At 34.7% G+C, this 18,438-nt stretch overlaps 4 protein-coding genes and 1 pseudogene across 6 annotated transcripts; 3 read left to right on the forward strand and 2 right to left on the reverse strand.

Moving 5' to 3' along the window:
- Positions 1-65: 65 nt before the first annotated feature.
- Positions 66-3,057, reverse strand: LOC116124863 (AP-3 complex subunit mu). Of its 2 annotated transcripts, XM_031410623.1 has the most exons (8): positions 2,853-3,057; positions 2,622-2,721; positions 2,409-2,519; positions 2,227-2,316; positions 1,773-2,020; positions 1,221-1,430; positions 793-1,000; positions 66-505 (listed from the first exon to the last, which is right to left on the reverse strand). In XM_031410623.1, exons 1-8 carry the CDS (start codon positions 2,885-2,887, stop codon positions 260-262), a joined length of 1,248 nt encoding a protein of 415 aa, XP_031266483.1. In that variant the 5' UTR covers positions 2,888-3,057; the 3' UTR covers positions 66-259. The 2 variants fall into 2 exon arrangements, with proteins under 2 accessions (XP_031266483.1, XP_031266484.1); XM_031410624.1 differs by lacking the exon at positions 2,853-3,057 and having other exon boundaries at positions 2,636-2,721.
- A 431-nt stretch (positions 3,058-3,488) lies between these two features.
- On the reverse strand, positions 3,489-6,519 carry LOC116124830 (Golgi apparatus membrane protein-like protein ECHIDNA). Of its 2 annotated transcripts, XM_031410590.1 has the most exons (6): positions 6,373-6,519; positions 5,298-5,354; positions 5,007-5,210; positions 4,771-4,830; positions 4,316-4,442; positions 3,696-4,016 (listed from the first exon to the last, which is right to left on the reverse strand). In XM_031410590.1, exons 1-6 carry the CDS (start codon positions 6,385-6,387, stop codon positions 3,928-3,930), a joined length of 552 nt encoding a protein of 183 aa, XP_031266450.1. In that variant the 5' UTR covers positions 6,388-6,519; the 3' UTR covers positions 3,696-3,927. The 2 variants fall into 2 exon arrangements, with proteins under 2 accessions (XP_031266451.1, XP_031266450.1); XM_031410591.1 differs by lacking the exon at positions 4,316-4,442 and having other exon boundaries at positions 3,489-4,016.
- A 540-nt stretch (positions 6,520-7,059) lies between these two features.
- On the forward strand, positions 7,060-10,614 carry LOC116124883 (chloroplast stem-loop binding protein of 41 kDa b, chloroplastic). Its single transcript, XM_031410646.1, has 10 exons — positions 7,060-7,258; positions 7,469-7,603; positions 7,741-7,827; positions 7,949-8,039; positions 8,143-8,197; positions 8,794-8,854; positions 9,223-9,444; positions 9,732-9,848; positions 9,955-10,044; positions 10,240-10,614. The coding sequence occupies exons 1-10, from the start codon at positions 7,151-7,153 to the stop codon at positions 10,417-10,419; spliced, it is 1,146 nt and encodes a 381-aa protein (XP_031266506.1). The 5' UTR covers positions 7,060-7,150; the 3' UTR covers positions 10,420-10,614.
- Positions 10,615-13,006: 2,392 nt separating this feature from the next.
- LOC116124825 (galactinol synthase 2-like) lies at positions 13,007-14,651 on the forward strand. Its single transcript, XM_031410583.1, has 4 exons — positions 13,007-13,438; positions 13,546-13,866; positions 13,952-14,086; positions 14,169-14,651. Exons 1-4 carry the CDS (start codon positions 13,106-13,108, stop codon positions 14,391-14,393), a joined length of 1,014 nt encoding a protein of 337 aa, XP_031266443.1. The 5' UTR covers positions 13,007-13,105; the 3' UTR covers positions 14,394-14,651.
- Positions 14,652-16,619: 1,968 nt separating this feature from the next.
- On the forward strand, positions 16,620-17,892 carry LOC116124850 (annotated as a pseudogene).
- The last annotated feature ends 546 nt before the right edge of the window (positions 17,893-18,438 follow it).

Below are 18,438 nucleotides of genomic sequence, written 5' to 3' on the forward strand. Positions count from 1 at the left end.
CAAGTGTGGTTTCTAATAGCTGAACTTGCACGAAGTGAAAGTGTTAAGCTTAAAATTCCAAAAAGAAAGAGGGAAAATCAATCTTTAATGATATTGCTTTTTCAAGACAATGGTACAATTAGTTTGTGAGAAGAAAAAATATTCATTCTAAATCACCACCAACTCCATAGATGAATGACTTCAGCACCCAACATATAATACATCACAAAAAATAAAAAATAAAGAACAAAACACAGAAGTCATCTCCATACAAATGATATCATGACCTAACTTCATATTCTCCTGCTCGTGTGAGAGCTCGAAAACCTTTGTAAAGACGACTAGGTACATTCTTTAGATCCAATTTATCGATTTGCAGGCCAGAGAGGGCAACGCCCATAATCCTAAAACCTAATTGAAATGTAGGAAATACATGAAGACGCTCCAATCCTGTCTCAAGCACCATTGTTCCAGTCAATGAAGGGGCTTTATCTTTCGGAATCCGTCCAATCGACCAAGAGCACATCTGTAGATGAATGTTCACAATAAATAATCAAATTCCAATCATGGATTTTTTTTACATGCAATGTCATCCTCGACTTCAAAATTTCTAATTGAATCTTTATGGTCTAATTACCAATATCCCATATGGAGATTTATCAGAGTGATTATACACAGCATCTAAGAGGCGAAACCTACATATATTCTTCCAAACAAACAACCACCTCTAGCTCTATACATCTGTAGGTCCAATCAAAAGGATAACTTTTTATAACAGACGGCAGATATATCACAGTAACTACATAAAAATACCTTATTACTAAGAATGTCCACTGCTCCATGATTGGCAGTCAGATCGGCTGATAAAACGCAAGGAGGCAATTGAAATTGCAGTGTTATAGAGTCTATTGTCTTTCCAGGATCATTTCGTATTCCAACCATCACACTGATACGACATGTTCCATCATTGGAGGTAAGCTGTGGCTTTACATATATTGGGGTACTTTTCAACTTTTTAACCCTGCATAGAGGAGATGGTTATTCACAAACCGACATATCCACCATCGAAAAGGGTGGCAGAAATGAAATTAGTTTATTCTTACATCTTGACCCCAACCCATTTATCAAAACACTTCTATTCTCTTTCATTGTAAATAAATATGTTAGGTTCAATACCCCTAATACCCAAATCCACTCAAAGAAAAGATATTTAAGCATAAATTCTCCACAATACCACCCACCTGTAACTCATGAGCTTAAACTGGCCATCAGGAGGCACAAATGAAAGAATTTGATGCGATTCCCAAGGTCGAAACCGAACACAGGGATGAAATCTCACATCATCTAAGATAGATGGGTTTGCAAAAGAAAGAGTCAAATCAGGAAGACCTGAAAGAAGGGAGTTTACTTGAACTTCACCATAAATTTCACATTTCACCAAGACACCATCCCTGAGCAGTGCATGCAAAAGAGAGAACCGCTTAGCAATTTTAGGATAAAAAAAACGTGCAGTTTGAATATATGAAACATACAATACAGGCATGTGAGAAACTTAATCAACTTTCATCCATGATCCTATTGCCAATTGTAACTGCTTTGTGGCAAATTTAGATAGCAATAGCTATTTGCCGCAAGCTGTATACCCTGTGTTAGATCACAACCACCAGAGTTGCCATAAATTTAAAATAGCCAAAGGCTAAATTCTAAAGACCAAAATGGTGGAATCCCAATCTCTCTTTAAAGTATCTACACTAGAAGTGAAGTTATAGGTATATATGAGGATAGTTATACACCTGTTTATGATTGCATCCATTTCTTCAACAAGATCAACATAAACTTCATTGTTAGCGTACTTCACATCTGTTGTTCTCCATGGAACACAAGATGCTGTTGCACCTGGAAGGGTATCACTCATATTGGAGCTGTTGCCTGTCACAACGCTCAACATTTTGCTAACAATATTTGGTGGAGCTATCATTTCTCTAAGGATATTAGGTTCTGTAGTAAGAGGGAAGCCATTGTCTATCATCTCATCCAAAAGCTGCCAGTTACATTAAAAAATAATAAAAGAAATACTGGTCAGATTCAAAACGAACAGCTAACCAACACTAAAAGAACTTACATGATGACAAGAAATACTAAAATCGAAAGACGAATACTCTTCGCATTAGACTAATCTAAACCATTTCAAACAAATTTCTTATTTAACAACTTCCCTAACGAACATTTAGCAAAAATATGAAATACCTCATAGACAATGACAAAGTTATCCTTGACTAAATCTTCATTCAACCCACCAAGATAACCGGAGAGGACATCAGCTACTCTACAAAGAAACTAAAACACATAAAGGTCAAGGCTTTAACATTATTCAAAACATAAACAATCACATTCAGAATCATAAAATACAAATGGGATGTATAATTCACCTCAATAGCCATCAAAGGCGGCATTTCAACTTGGGTGCAGGCTAAAAAGGTTATTCCCTCACGAACAATTTGGAACAAGTAATGAGTTGGTGAAGCAATTACAGGCATTGACTATCAACAAACAAGAAAAAAGAAAGAGAAAACATGTAAATAAACTTGAGAAATTAACGAACCAGAAATGAAACTTAATTATAGAATTTTTTTAATGGGTACCTTGAAAGAGTCACCTTGAGAAATAACGTGATCCCAAAACCAAGCACATATGGATCGGTCTACACGATGCCCAGTTAGCTGTTTCTCTAGCATCACCTCTCTGTTACGACACAAACATGAATAAATTCAGACCCAATGATTTGGCTTTATAGTAAAATTGCTGAAACTTTGATTAGAACTCAAAAAAATTAAAATCGAAGGAAAGGAAGGAGAATCGGTGATGAATCATACCCAGAATCAGAGAGGAGAAATATACACTGCAACATCTTCTCCCCACAATTTAAGAATCTTCAGATCAAAATTTGATGCGAGAGTGTTATATTTGCACACAGAGAGTGAAAGGGGTGTTTGGATTTTTTAGAGGATCCTACACAATCTTCCAAGTCCAACACAACTGTTGTGTTATCAGTTATCACAAACCAGATAAGATTATAAGAAATTAAGACTATTTAACGCAGTAATATGGCTTTTCTTTTAATATGATTTGATATTTTTTTTAATAATATGATTAATAAATAAATCTTAGAAAAAGATCATTCAAATTTGGATGGAATTTCACTGAGGAAATGAAATAACTTTCTATATCAAATTCTAATCCAACTATTACCCTGGGGTGGATGAGAGACGGGTTAACATTTTCTGTAATTTATGAGTATAATTTGATGGGATATCATCTTTGATTTAACCCTCTAAAAATACTTGATTGAGAGGAATTATTAAGACCACAATCAAGTCTAATCCCTAACAGTTGCAAAGTTAAAGGACAAAATAAAAAAGAAATAAACCCAAAACTTCTTGATTAATATACGAAAAGTTCTTCTCGCCTTATCCGAGCCATTACAGCTATTGGCAATGAGTGTAACATAATTAGCACAAATCCAAAAGCTATTTTGATAAATTGATGCAAATTCTCAATATATCGAGTGTATCAAAATTGCATCATTCCTCTTCATATACAATGGTATATCATATTCCAAAATGAATACAAAGAGAACATTTTCTTTTGCTACTATGACACATCAAATTCACATTTCCTTTTTAAACAAGTAAAAAGGATTGAGACAAAAACAGGAATTTTCAAGACCAAAAAAGAACTTATTATTCTATCAACGAATTTTCCTGTAATTCCATTATACAAATATTAGAAATCCATAAGGTCAAATACAAAACATCTACTAATTTGTTTTCCCATATGAGTTCAATGATAAGCCAATTCAGTGCTGGCCAAATTTGTACACGCCGCCTCTCTTTTCAACATCTCTTCCATAACCAAGCTTCATGCTACGCCCATTCTACATCGAATGACTTAAACAACACTGAATGCTGACTGTAAGGTGGATGTGAAACGGGTGGCAATGGTCTGGGTGGCAAATTGCTGAATCTGCTTCTTAGCATCTGAAAATAACATCAAGCATATTTTTTTTTAAGTAAATTTTAAACAAGTAATCACCAGCAAAAATAAGGCAGATGAATCTGCTACAGAGCCTAAACATTTTTTTCTAGGCCACAGTTCACATAATAGAAGGTCAAATTTAAGTTTCCAATTTTCAAAGACCCAACAGATGAATATCTTCCTACTTGCTGCATTATTTTAAGGCCTTTTTTTTAACACAACTGAAGATAATAACAAAGATCACACTCAAGCAAACAAAATTTTGTGCCAAAAGAATTAAAATAACAACAAAATTGCTCACCCTTTCTGCATTTGGTAAAGCCAACAATATTTGCAATGTTGAGGGTTAAACAGACTCCAACAACAAGGAGATAATCAGCTTGGAACCTAATAAGAGAGAATATTCCAAGTACAATCCACGCAACCGCCTACATGGTACAAAATCAAGAATCTCAATGTAGACTTACTTTAAAAGTATGAAGTACAGCAAATGAAGAAGGAGACAGCCCAGCAGCACTATTATACAAAAATAGTCGTTACTTTCAAGTCCATCAATACAGATTCACTTCCAATTTCTAAAGTGTTTCCCTATTCTACAGACAAAAATCTTAATAAAAAATTTATGTAATACTTAAAAATTTGTGCATCTTCTCTCTCGACTTTTTCTTAACAGATTATTCTACAGCTGTGCTACATTTGTATATATAATATCCTCTAGTCGGTGTTGAGCAGCTAAAGTAAAACAGTCTCACTTACTGAAAGGTAAAGAGTCCACCAGAATAGCCAGGAATCTTTCTTGTTCATACGAGCCATTGACTACAAGCAAAAAGTATAACCATGCATGAGTATCAAGTACCAATATTGTAGGAAGAAAGATTTTCAAGAAATAAAATGGCATTTCTGAACAGGGTGATAGTGAAAAGAAGATAAATTTCAATAAACACAAAATAGGTAAGACAAATATTGAATAAATGAAAAAAGGTAATACTAACCTCTTGGTCAAGACATTCAAATTTCCATACACTCTCACCAACATCATTTATTTCATTCCACCACCTCAAACCAACTAAAATACGCCCACTTACATTTTTGACAACCCAAAAATCAAGAGCAGCAAGAAGAACAGTCACCACAAAAATGATGACAAAGCTGTCAAAAAATAGGGTAGAAAGTATGTAAAATGCCAAAGCTGCAGCCTGCAAAAAACAAGAGACAATATTTCATACTTAGGAATAAGATTATACTTCAAACATAAAAAATTGGCATAAGATATGACCACTAACCTTGAAGAGAACATGAAAGAAGCATGTTTTTGGGTTGGCATAATTTTCACCAGGAGACTGCATTGCAATTGAAAGTATATTATTCAAAATAAAGAGTAAAAATGGATAACAAGGCTCAAATAAACAATTTGATTTCATCATAATAAAATTGTTATCGATAAATACGACCAATCATAAGTCAATATGTGATACCAACAATCATATGTCAATATGTGATATCCAAGGTTCTATTTTCATTTCAAGAGACAAAAAGAAGTTTGAAATTGCACAGGTATATCTACTTTTCATAAAATTTAGAAAGAGATACCAAACTTCACCACAACTGAAAATTTCAAACCTACTCTAAGACGCTACAACTTTTAAAACTTTTACATCCAAATTGGTAAAAATTGGGCAAAAGTTCTTCTCCTTCATTGGCATATCTCCACGTGACTAAACACAAGCTCTTAATTAAACAAAGAAGAAGATAAATTATGCTCTAACAATCCCATATCTTGTAATCAATAACAAACACAAGACACCAACAATCTATTGATTTTCCAAATAGCGTAGAAATTTGCTAGTACAACAATCAAATGGTCAAAGATAACATACCATAACCCAATTGAATATTGGATCTCCAAAAAAATATTAATATTCACAAAGAACAGAAATAATTCTTGCTTGAATTATCGTTTTCTATCAGTAGAATATTAACGTTTGTGGTACATTCAAACATTTTGCCAGCAACCAATCAAAACCCTATTGAATCTAAAAAAAAAAATTAACTACTTAGGGAGATTAAAACAACAAAAGAATCAAAATTATAGGATCTTTAGGTTGTAAGAGAAAGCATAATACTCCATTAACATTTTGTATTCTTTACAAAGATTCTCATTAACCAAACAAAACATCGTACTTTTTTCAGCTTTCTTTAAATACTCTCATCTGAATATCAATCAAACAAATGGTATGTCTTAAATCTTCCAAAATCCACAGATCTAAATTGATAATAAAAATTAAACTTCACAAATTATACAAACAAAAAATTAAAAGAAAATTAAGTAGAGAGATGATGACATGTACAAAAACTGACCTGGTTGAGATCCATTATGAGAAATCTGAAAACGAATTCAGATTAGAATGTTGTTGCTCTCCTTTATTCTTCCTCTTCTTCTAAATCAAGAGCTTGTGTTTATGTTCTGTTTGTAACTCGCAGTCGTAGATCCCAAAAAACTTGTGAGATTTATGAAAGAAGACTCCTATTTTCAAATATTGCTCCATTCACCCAAAACGTTTGCTTATTATACAAATTTCCATACACTTTGGATATGGGCTAAAGCCTAAAAGGTTATTGGCCCAATTTGTTTTGTGGGCTGGTTAGGCAATATTATTTTTGTTGAATAAGAGTCAAGGCCCTTTATTGTGTAATTGTGTAAAAAGGGTCGACAATTCTACAGGTCTACAACAATCCTTGGGTGGCCTGATAGCTAAGATACGGATAAGCTGGTCCAGAGCACCTCCGGTCATAATAAATAAATAAATAAAAATTACTTTAACTAAATCATTTAAGGTTTGTATATATTATTTTTCATATAAAATATAATAATATTATCCATATAGTGTTTTTTATGGGGGCAAATTAGAGGCATGAATTTATTGCTAGGAAAGATGAAGGGAAAATAGAGGAGGTGATGCAATATTGAATGAGAGGCTGTGGATATAACCGAAGTGAGTGACAGTGTTGTGTAGTGGGTCATTGTCTTATCCTAACTCTTTTGTTATGCAAGAATGAGAGGCACCACCCAAACCAACTCTGAGAAACAGATTGCCATTTTCAATACAATCAAATTCTCAAGTAGAGAAGAACTAACATGGCAAGCTTGGCTGTGTTACACCAGCAAACTCAGCCTTCTTTCTCTGTTCTTACTTCTTCTCTATCTGACTTTAATGGCACCAGAGTCGTCCACTCCCAACTTCAGGTTCCCCTCCTTCCTAACTTTGTTTAACTGCCAATATCATTATGACTTGTTTCATCTACAAAATACACAACTTTGTGATCAGAGAGGCTCAAGTTTTGTTGTTGTTTTGATCATCCATCAATAGACACTCCTTGTTATATTGGAACCATATACTTAATTTGATGTAACTGGTATTTCGTTTAGCTGATTGTTAGCATCTACATTGAACAGTTTAAAAGAAAGGCATTACAGCCAAAAGGAGCTCTCCATATTACGGCATCAAGTGAAAAGAAAATTCTTATAATGGGAGGAACTAGATTCATTGGTGTATTTTTGTCTAGACTTCTGGTCAAAGAGGGCCATCAGGTATTGCATACCCATCTCTTTTACCATTAAACTTTCTTTAACATTATTGTTTCTAGTAGCTTTCCTTTTCATGCCACATTGTCATTTTAAAGTTATTTTGGGTCTGTTTATAAGATACAACATCATTCGTATGGCAGGTGACCTTGTTTACTAGAGGGAAAGCACCCATTACTCAACAATTGCCAGGTGAATCTGACCAGGATTATGCTGAATTTTCTTCCAAGGTATTGTAACATTGGTTTCAAAAGTCTGTTATACAGTCTTGAATTTCAGCTGCTTAGTTGCAGGCTGCAGCAGTGTGTGCCAACTATATAAAATTTTTTAATGCTAATTATAATTGGCTAGATCTTGCATTTGAAAGGAGACAGAAAGGATTTTGATTTTGTGAAATCCAGTCTCTCAGCCGAAGGTTTTGATGTTGTTTATGATATAAATGGTACGTATAGACTTCTGTGCGCAGACTTGACCCTTCTATCTCTTCCACTTGAATACAATATGTTATAGCTTGCACGTGATATTTCTCTTTTGCATATCTTCAGGACGAGAGGCTGATGAAGTTGAACCCATATTGGATGCACTACCAAATTTAGAACAGTATGCTCTAAACAATCTGTGGATCATATTCTATTGAGTCTAAATCAGCTATATGTATAATCATTGCACATCGAAATTCTGCTTGTCCTTCAATTTTAATTCATTCGGTCTTGAATATGGCTACTATTGAAAATTTACAAAATCTTTTGCCAAAAGATCAAAACCACATTTGACATGAAGTTCATTGATTACTTTTAGTGAATACATATAAAATTGGAATGGATATGCTTAAACTTATGATGATACTGAATGATGAATCCCCCTTAGTTCATATGTGCACAAAAAAATTGATGTTGGTGCCACGAGATGATATCAGTTGCTGTGAGTTAAATTGACTTGGATAGAAGTAGAAAAGTGAATTATTGCAGGTATATATGTAGCTGGTATATCAGAGGGTAATCCCTGCCTTAACCGAAGAACGCTTTAAGACTAAAATTCTTCAATATCACATTAGCATTAGTGTTGGTGATGGGTCGGTGGAATGGTGTGATCCAATGCTTTATGTTTTTGTGCAAACTGATGAGTAAATTTAAGACTATATTTTTCCTCTCTGTAGAAGTTCTCTTTAGGAAATCTAAATTTTGGCTAATTCTCAGGTACATATACTGCTCCTCAGCCGGTGTGTATCTCAAATCTGATCTTCTACCACACAGTGAGGTGTGTTCTTGATTATGCTTTTGTTTTAGAATGCTTAAAGTAAAGATCTTAATGCAACATAATCATGAATCAGAGCTTTGTTACCATCTTGAAATAATTATAAGATGTTTCCATGAAAAAAAAGTAACGTTGCTGAATAAGACATTCAAAAGCAGCAGCTCTGTTAAACCTCAATGTATTATCTTTCTCAACTGTCACCTGTGAGATTTACATCCCTGTTACTTACCAATGGGTGCAGTGCCAAATTTGTTTTAAAATTTACTTGCTTATAGTGCCATATTCTCATTTTAATTCAGCATCTCTTTTTTTTTTTTTTCTATTATTTATTATGCTTATGTAGTTTCTAATTAGTCAGCTCCTTGTGATAGACTGATGCAGTTGATCCAAAGAGCAGGCACAAGGGAAAGCTTAATACAGAGTCCTTATTGAAATCAAGAGATGTGAATTGGACTTCTTTAAGGCCAGTCTACATCTATGGACCCTTGAACTACAACCCTGTTGAAGAGTGGTTTTTCCACCGCTTGAAAGCAGGCCGCCCAATTCCCATACCCAATTCAGGAATGCAAATAACCCAACTTGGTCATGTGAAGGTTTGAAAATTTACAAACCCATTATTAATTAGCATGCATGTTCTTGGAAACAACTCAACTATTCCAGGAATTAACTTTCAGTAAAGTTTCTATATCAATTTTGGTTTCTTTCACTTCTCAACTGATAGCAAATAGCAGCCAAAATCAGTTTGTCCGCAAACAACTAACAATTTCATTTTGAAGTTTACTAAATGAGGAACCTTTTGATTTTATAACAGTGGTAATAATGATTTTTGTGTAGTTAGATATAAAACTGAGTATATGGTATGATTGTTCTACAATGTCAGGACTTGGCAAAGGCCTTTCTTGTGGTTCTTGGTAATGAAAAAGCAAGTAAGCAGGTATTCAACATCTCAGGAGAAAAGTATGTGACTTTTGATGGATTAGCAAGGGCATGTGCGAAGGTAATTGACCTATTCAATTAAATTACTAATAGTATAGCACATGAAACCCCCTTTGATTGAGGCTAAATGACTCTAATATTATTCATTTTATAATAACTTTCTCCAGGCTGGTGGGTTTCCTGAGCCTGAACTTGTCCACTACAATCCCAAGGAATTTGACTTTGGTAAAAAGAAGGCATTTCCCTTCCGTGACCAGGTAAATTGTGTATCTCTAGACTGCTTCATTCCATGTCCCCTTCAAAATTAAATTGAAAAGATAATGCTGCTTAGATGTTAACAAAAGTCATATGTATATATATTGTTTATGTTAATCGTTCTTCGGTCATGTTTTCAACCAATTTGACCAACTCGTTTATCATTTAAGATGATAATATTTTGTAATACGATGCAGCATTTCTTCGCATCTGTTGACAAAGCAAAGCATGTGCTGGGATTAACCCCCGAATTTGGCCTGGTGGAAGGCCTTACAGACTCTTACAACCTAGACTTCGGCAGGGGTACATTCAGGAAAGAGGCTGATTTCTCTACAGATGACTTGATTCTGGGCAAGAAACTTGTTCTCCAGGCCTAGAAACTTGAGTATAATTATTATTCTTTGAATCCTTTAAGTTGTAGGAATTTGCAGTGGGGGGTTTCTGTCACATCCAAGTCATTTTCTAGACGGTTATATCATTTGTTGTGATAATGTAGACATATCAACCTTTGAATGCTGCATACTGTTGACTCTGGTTTATGAACAAAAATTCAAAGCAACCACTTGTCCCTAGCTAGTTTATCCTATTTCTTTTCTGATTAAAGCCCATCAACCGTCCCCAGTCCACTTGTGAAATTTGGGTTGCTTATTGCATATTGAGTCATTCATTCCCAATAGACTTATCAAACGTTATTCGCACCAACCATGATAATATATTATCCTCCATGCAAAAATTCCAAATGGAAAATAATAAATTAATATCGGCCCCACATTTAAATAACGTATGTCTATCCATATTATCTTTAATTTGCTCAAACTATCGTAAAATCTAACCACTCTTTTGATATAAAATTTAAATTATTTTACACGTAAAACTTGGATATTGCATGTAACATGATAACATCTAGAAATTGTTAATATTAATTTTTTGGTTGGTTGAACTTTTCCCATTTTTTCGGTAATAAACAGGAATATTGCCGAATATTCTCCAAAGTTAAACGGTCAAAATTCAAAACGTTATCAATAAAATTATCCATTGAATAGATATGGTCGGTTTAGTCTAAAGTTTGAAACATTATCCTAAAATAAATAACTAATTAATTATCTTGATATTAATATATAATTAGTGGTTAAGCTTGGACCAACTAACTTAACTAATACCAACGATCCTCCAAAGAAGCTACAATAAACTGCATGCTGCAATGTGGCAGCTTCTCGCACCACACATTGACACACATTTGATTATATGGACCCCACGTCATTTAAAAATGCCACCGACGTGTATTAAAATGCCACGTCGTCAATTAATTGATTACGTGGCAAGCCATGTGCTAAAGGGTGGACCCACTAGACCTACCCCCTCCTTGCAACCTCTATGAACGTCCCGCGTGCGGCTCTCTTTAAATACGTGTTGGGAAACCTTGTGGCACGGGTGTTCACATTTGTAGGGGCCACTCAGCTTGGTGGGGTCTTGATTTTTGCGGTGGGTGTTGATTAAATTTAATTTAATCACACTTTTACCCTTTTTCATTTCTTTTTATTTTTTTAATAAGAGGAAGTTTCTTGGTTTATAAGTTTTGTTTTGTGTCACATACGTGATACATCACACTCTTCCAATCAATAAATTGATCTAAACCGTTCGTTTTAGTTTATCGAAACTTGAATTCTATACATATTTCCCAAATTTCTTTTGGATGATAAAAGAATATCTCAACTCCGATTGGTGTAATTGATATAATATGGATTATATAAAAGTAAATCTTTGATCACATTATTAAGGTAGAAATTTATACTAATTAGAAGTACATGATTGACAACGCCAGAACCATATATAATATGTGTATGTAATCTAGATAAATCAACAATAGAACAATATGATGATAAATATGTAAGAATTAATATGTGACACAAGCAACAAATTGACTTTTTAAAGTAGTTCGGTTACTCGTAACGTAAAGTCTATATCCATTGTTATAATATTGATTGTGTTGAAAGTAATTAGTTTTTTGGGATTTATTCTCTCTCTTTAGAAATAGATTATAATTGAGTTTATATAGCATCAATTATATGGTTGAATTGAAGATAAACTCAAATTCAATAGAACGAGAGTAGCGTGATCTTGATCATGAAATCATATCACAAGATATGTACGTGCCAAAAAATAAGTTATTTGCTCAGATTTCTCACACAACATATATTAACTTATAATTAATATAATAGTGAAACCTCATCAACTATAAGTGATCAACACATATGTGTAATACAAAGCTAAGATTTCAATTTTATACACATAAAATTATTGTAAGTACATATATATAAAGTATTAATTGCTTAATGTGGTTTTGGTTGATGGTACGAGATATTTTGCAATGTTTTAGATTTTTTTTTCTGAATTTAGATAACAAATATCCTGCCATGATCTTTTGAAGATACAGTCACTCATTCACATGTTATTCCTATCTTTTATTTGCACATACAAGATCTCTTTAAGTAGTCCAATATAACCTTGTACTTGTGTCAAATAACACCCATATTTTATTGACTAAAGTTGTAGATTACAAAAAAAAGAAGGGGTTTTCTGTATACTGCACATTGTGTATCTTCCGGGATATTCCTTTCTTTATTAAGATTAATTATATTTCCTCTTTCGTGCACCGTCATATTCTAGGATTCTCTCCTTAACCGTTAGATCAATTCGATGCCGCACGTAAAGTCCGATTTGTTTGAGACTAGGGAGCGCAGTCAAGGACTCAAGATCAAGGCCCAGCAGTCAACTCCACTGAAGCTAAGTCAAGTCTGAAAAACGGCCCCGTTTAACGTAAAATAAAGTTGATAAGATGACGTTGTATTCCTATTCCACCATAATCTTGTTCCCATAGAATAATCAATTAGTCAATTACCATTTAATTACGATTATTTAACATAATCGGATCCACCCAAAATCCTATATAAACACCCCCACCACCACCCTCTCCTTCATCAACTCAAATCAGAGCAATCTTCAAACCTTAAAAACAATCTTTCAAAGCTTTTTCCAAAGTTTGATTTCTTCAAACTTCTCAATATGGCTCCTCACATCACCACCACCACTGTGACCAAGACCACCCCTCTCTCAAAGGCTCCAAGCCTGTCAAGCCGTGCATATGTGACGTTCTTGGCAGGTAACGGGGACTATTGGAAGGGAGTGGTCGGGCTGGCCAAAGGGTTGAGGAAGGTGAAGAGCAGTTACCCTCTTGTTGTTGCGATTTTGCCGGACGTTCCTGAAGAGCACAGGAAGATTCTGGTGGATCAAGGTTGTATTGTGAGAGAGATCGAGCCTGTGTATCCTCCTCAGAATCAGACTCAGTTCGCCATGGCTTATTATGTCATCAACTACTCCAAACTTCGTATTTGGGAGGTACGTACGTATTAGAATATAATTGCATGTCATGTCTTACTCGTAAAAGTACTGTTTGTGGTAACTTTTTTTTATCACTAGTGTTTGACGGGTGGGTAATTTCGCAGTTTGTTGAGTACAGTAAGATGATATATCTGGATGGTGACATCCAAGTGTTTGAAAACATTGACCATCTCTTCGACATGCCTGAGGGTTATTTCTATGCCGTGAAGGACTGTTTCTGTGAGAAGACATGGAGTCATACCCCTCAGTACAAGATTGGTTATTGCCAACAGTGTCCTGACAGGGTTCAGTGGCAGGCTGAGTTGGGTCCAAGGCCTCCACTTTACTTCAACGCTGGCATGTTTGTTTACGAGCCAAGCCTTTCAACGTATGAGGATCTCTTGAAAAACGTCCAAATTACCCCTCCCACCCCTTTTGCAGAGCAGGTAATTTTAAATTTATATTTACTGCTTAGTTTCAAATCATTAACTTAAGTTTGAATGTTTAAATAATGTCATCTTTATTTTGTAGGACTTCTTGAACATGTACTTCAGGGATATTTACAAGCCTATTCCTCCAATTTACAACCTTGTGTTGGCCTTGTTATGGCGTCACTCAGAGAACATTCAACTTGATCAAGTCAAAGTTGTTCACTACTGTGCTGCTGTGAGTATTATATTTTATATACACCCTTCTAATTGACATGAAAACATAAGATTTATTATGGATGTGATTATAAATTTTCCAGGGGTCTAAGCCATGGAGGTACACAGGAGAAGAAGATAACATGGACAGGGAAGACATAAAGATGCTTGTGAAGAAATGGTGGGATATATTCGACGATGAATCATTGGACTACAAGAACACCGCGACAACTGTGCTTGAAGCAGAACCAGTGAACTTGGAGCAGTTAATGGCAACGTTATCGGAGGCCGGTGTTATTCACTATATTACTGCCCCATCTGCCGCTTAGAGGTTGCGGATGAAGATCCATGCTTTTAAAAATGGATACGTGTTCCCTATAATAACTAAGCTGTGTATAGGAGTAAAGGGTGCTGTCTGTTTAATTTTTTCTTTATTTTTTTAAAAGTTGTTGTGGGGATTTCCTTTAGTGAGAGAGAAGGAGAACCTCTTGTTACTTATACTCAAGGAGGACCAGGATTTTTGTTCTTCCTCCTCTTCTTACTATATGTTTGGTTAGTTTATATATCAAAGCAAATATTTGAGTGTAGATGAACTTCTTCTGACATTATTTTTATCTTATTAGATCCAAGTACATGATTACTTGTACTCGAAGGGATCCATCCCTTCATCAAGATTAGATATATTCAACAATATTGATAAGTTTTACCAGAGACAATTACTTTCTTTAATTGAAAACGAAATTAAAGACCCCAATTACCAAAAATTAATATTGGTGAAAAGATTTGCTTACTTATGTAATAGGTAAGTTAATATATGAAATAAATATGACCATGATCAGAAACTTAATTCATCATAATAACAAAATGGTCCTCTTTTGATATAAGTAATTATTTCGATGATTTGAAGACAATGAACTTATTGACCTTTTGAGGGGGCTAAGATTGATGCTCAAATTTGTACAAACTAGATTAACTGTTGTTCATGCATTTAACACTTGCAAATTTCTATTTTTAAAAATATAAATAACATCAACTCCTCTAGACCCTATCAACCATATAATGGTAAAATGGAACTAGAAAGGATAATTTGGTCTTTTCACATGGATTTTTTTTTTTTTTTTTTTTAAGAAACGTAAAGTGAAACACGTTATAAACACTTTTATCCTACATCATTTTTCACGTTACCTTATGTCATCATTAGAACCGACTCTACTATCTACATGTATAACACATCGAGATTTTAACCATTTGACACCTTTAAAGGTTCATCTGCTGCCAAAAGTATAAGTGAACACAGATCGTTCAATTGAGATGTACTTCTGACACCAATATCAGAATCCATGCCAATTAATTTTTTTAATAGACAATATATCATCTATTATCTTTTCCAAGATGTTTTATTGTTACTTTATTAATCAAAATAGTAGTAATAGATTTCTTGATTTGAATAATGTTTAATGATGTAAATTCATTAATTGACTACACTTAAAAGAGTAAAATGATAATTTCATAAATTTTTAAATTATTGAATTAAAGAATAAAACTTATATTTAATAAATTTGTGTATAATTTGCAAATTAATAAAGATGAGTTCACAACTCAATTCCATAAATTTGTTTTCATAATCCCAACGTGATAGTTCATAATTAGATTGATGAAACTCATTATTAGATAAACAGAATCAAATATGAATTATTATATTAGAATTGTAAGAAAAAATTTACGAAAATTGATTTTAAGTATATAATTGTCCTTGCAAATATTGGGCATGTCCAACATTTTCAACCAAATAAGACTCTTATTCATTTGGCGATTCATATGTTCAACCAACTTAACTAATATCAACTACCCTTCGTCCGAGGAAATGTGGCACCTTCTCCTACTAAATATTGACACGCATTAGATTTTATGGACCCTACCTCATTACAAAATTTTATGAGATGCCACGTTGCCAATTTTCTTATTACGCGGCAGCCCCATCTGGCCTACTCCTCCCACCTCTTGGGAGTTGCCACGCGCCCTCTCTTTTGTAAATACGTGTTGGGAAACCGCGTGACAAAAGTGTTAACGTTTGTAGCGCCAGCTGGGGTGTGGGGCTCCGTCGGTGCGTTATTTATTCACGCTTTATCCTTTTTTTCTTTTCTTTTTAGTTTTTATTCTGTTTGAATAGTCAAAAATGACCCTAAAAGAGAGAAGGGTGTTCCTGTATTTTTAACATTGTGTATCTTCCAGGGTATTCTCTGATATATTAAAATAATTATATTTTCCTCTTTCGTGCACCGTCCAAATCCAGAATTCTCTCCTTAACCGTTAGATCAATTTAATGCCACACGTAGAGTCCGATTTCTATAGGAGAAGATAACATATTCAAATTAAGTACCAACAGTCAACCTCACTAACTACTGAGTACTGAGTCAAGTCTCTAGAACGACAACGTTTAACATTAAAAAACCGTATCAAAATGACGTCGTCTTCCACCAAATTCTTCCCCCTTCCAACACGTAGATAAATCCGCATTTATTAAATTACCATTACACCCACCCAAACTCCTATATAAATCTACCACCATCACTCTTTGCTTCAACTACTCAAAGCGAATATCAAAACCTCAAAAGACTTTCAATCTTTCAAAGCTTTTTCCTTCCTTCCAAATACTTATTTTCTCATCTTCTAATTACACACATTTCCTTTCTTGAATTTCAAAATGGCCCCTAATATCACCACCACCACCGCTGTGACCAAGACCACCTCTCTCTCAAAGGCTCCAAGCCTGTCAAGCCGTGCATATGTGACGTTCTTGGCGAGTAACGGGGACTATTGGAAGGGAGTGGTGGGGTTGGCCAAAGGTTGAGGAAGGTGAAGAGCAGTTACCTCTTGTCGTTGCGATTTTGCGGACGTTCCTGAAGAGCACAGGAAGATTCTGGTGGATCAAGGTTGTATTGTGAGAGAGATCGAGCCTGTGTATCCTCCTAGAATCAGACTCAGTTCGCCATGGGGTATTATGCATAACTACTCCAAGCTTCGTATTTGGGAGGTACGTATTGTAATTAATTGCATGTCATGTCTTTCTCGTAAAACTATTGTTTGCGGTTTTTTTATCACTAGTGTTTGACGGTGGGTAATTTTGCAGTTTGTTGAGTACAGAAGATGATATATCTGGATGGTGACATCCAAGTATGAGAACATAGATCATCTCTTTGACAGGCGATGGTTATTCTACCGTGATGGAATGTTCTGTGAGAAAACATGGAGTCACACCTCAATACAAGATTGGTTATTGCCAACAGTGTCCTGACAAGGTGAACTGGCCAGCTGAGTGGGTCCTAAACCTCCACTCTATTTCAATGCTGGCATGTTTGTTTGAGACCCAGCTTGTCTACTTACGAGATCTCTTGAAAAACCTCGAAATTACCCCTCCCACCCTTTGTGAGCAGGTAATATTTTAGATTTAGATTTGTATTTAATACATCATTAATTTAAGTTTGATGTTAAATGTTATGTTTTCGATTCGTAGGAACTTGACATGTACTTCAAGGATATTTACAAGCCTATTCCTCCATTTACAACTTGTGTTGGCCTTGTTATGGCGTCACCCGGAGAACATTCAACTTGACCAAGTCAAAGTTGTTCACTGTGCTGCTGTGAGTATTTTCATATACCACTTTCATTTGACATGAAAAGATTGTATCAAATCTAAATTCTAACGGTTTGATTATAAATTTACAGGGGTCTAAGCCATGGAGGTATACTGGAAAAGAAGAGACAATGGACAGGGAGATATAAGATGTAGTGAAGAAATGGTGGGATTATTCGATGATGAATCATTGACTACAAGAACACTGCAGCAGTGCGCCTGAAGCAGAGCCAGTGACCTTGGAACAATTAATGCAGCGTTATCGGAGGCTGGTGTTGTCCACATATCACCGCCCATCCGCCGCTTAGTGGTTGCGGATTACATGAAGAATGAAGATCCATGTTTTTTTTAAATGGATTCATGTTTCTTGTGAGAGAGTATATTTTTTTTTTTCCTTTTTTAATTGGTTAAGTAGTGGTGGTCTCTTCGGGGGAGAAGGAAACTCCATTTTAAGATTGTTGTTACTTCAGGAGGAAGAGGATTTTTGTTCTCCTTTTCTTAATGTTGGTATATTAAATTAATATCAGCAAAACAATTTATTGTACATGAACTGTCGCTTAACCAATGGAAAATACTTCCAAATAGATGATTACTATGTGTTTGTGATGATTGATTAGTTTTTGATCTTAAGATCAGTTCCTCCTGCAACATTTCAGTTAAGTGTTATTAAGCAATAAGCAACCAAACTTGACATTCTACCCTAATAACGTAAACAGTACATTACAAGTTCAAGTTTACCT

Source organism: Pistacia vera, unplaced genomic scaffold, assembly GCF_008641045.1.
Source record: "Pistacia vera cultivar Batoury unplaced genomic scaffold, PisVer_v2 Contig157, whole genome shotgun sequence".
NCBI lineage: Eukaryota > Viridiplantae > Streptophyta > Magnoliopsida > Sapindales > Anacardiaceae > Pistacia > Pistacia vera.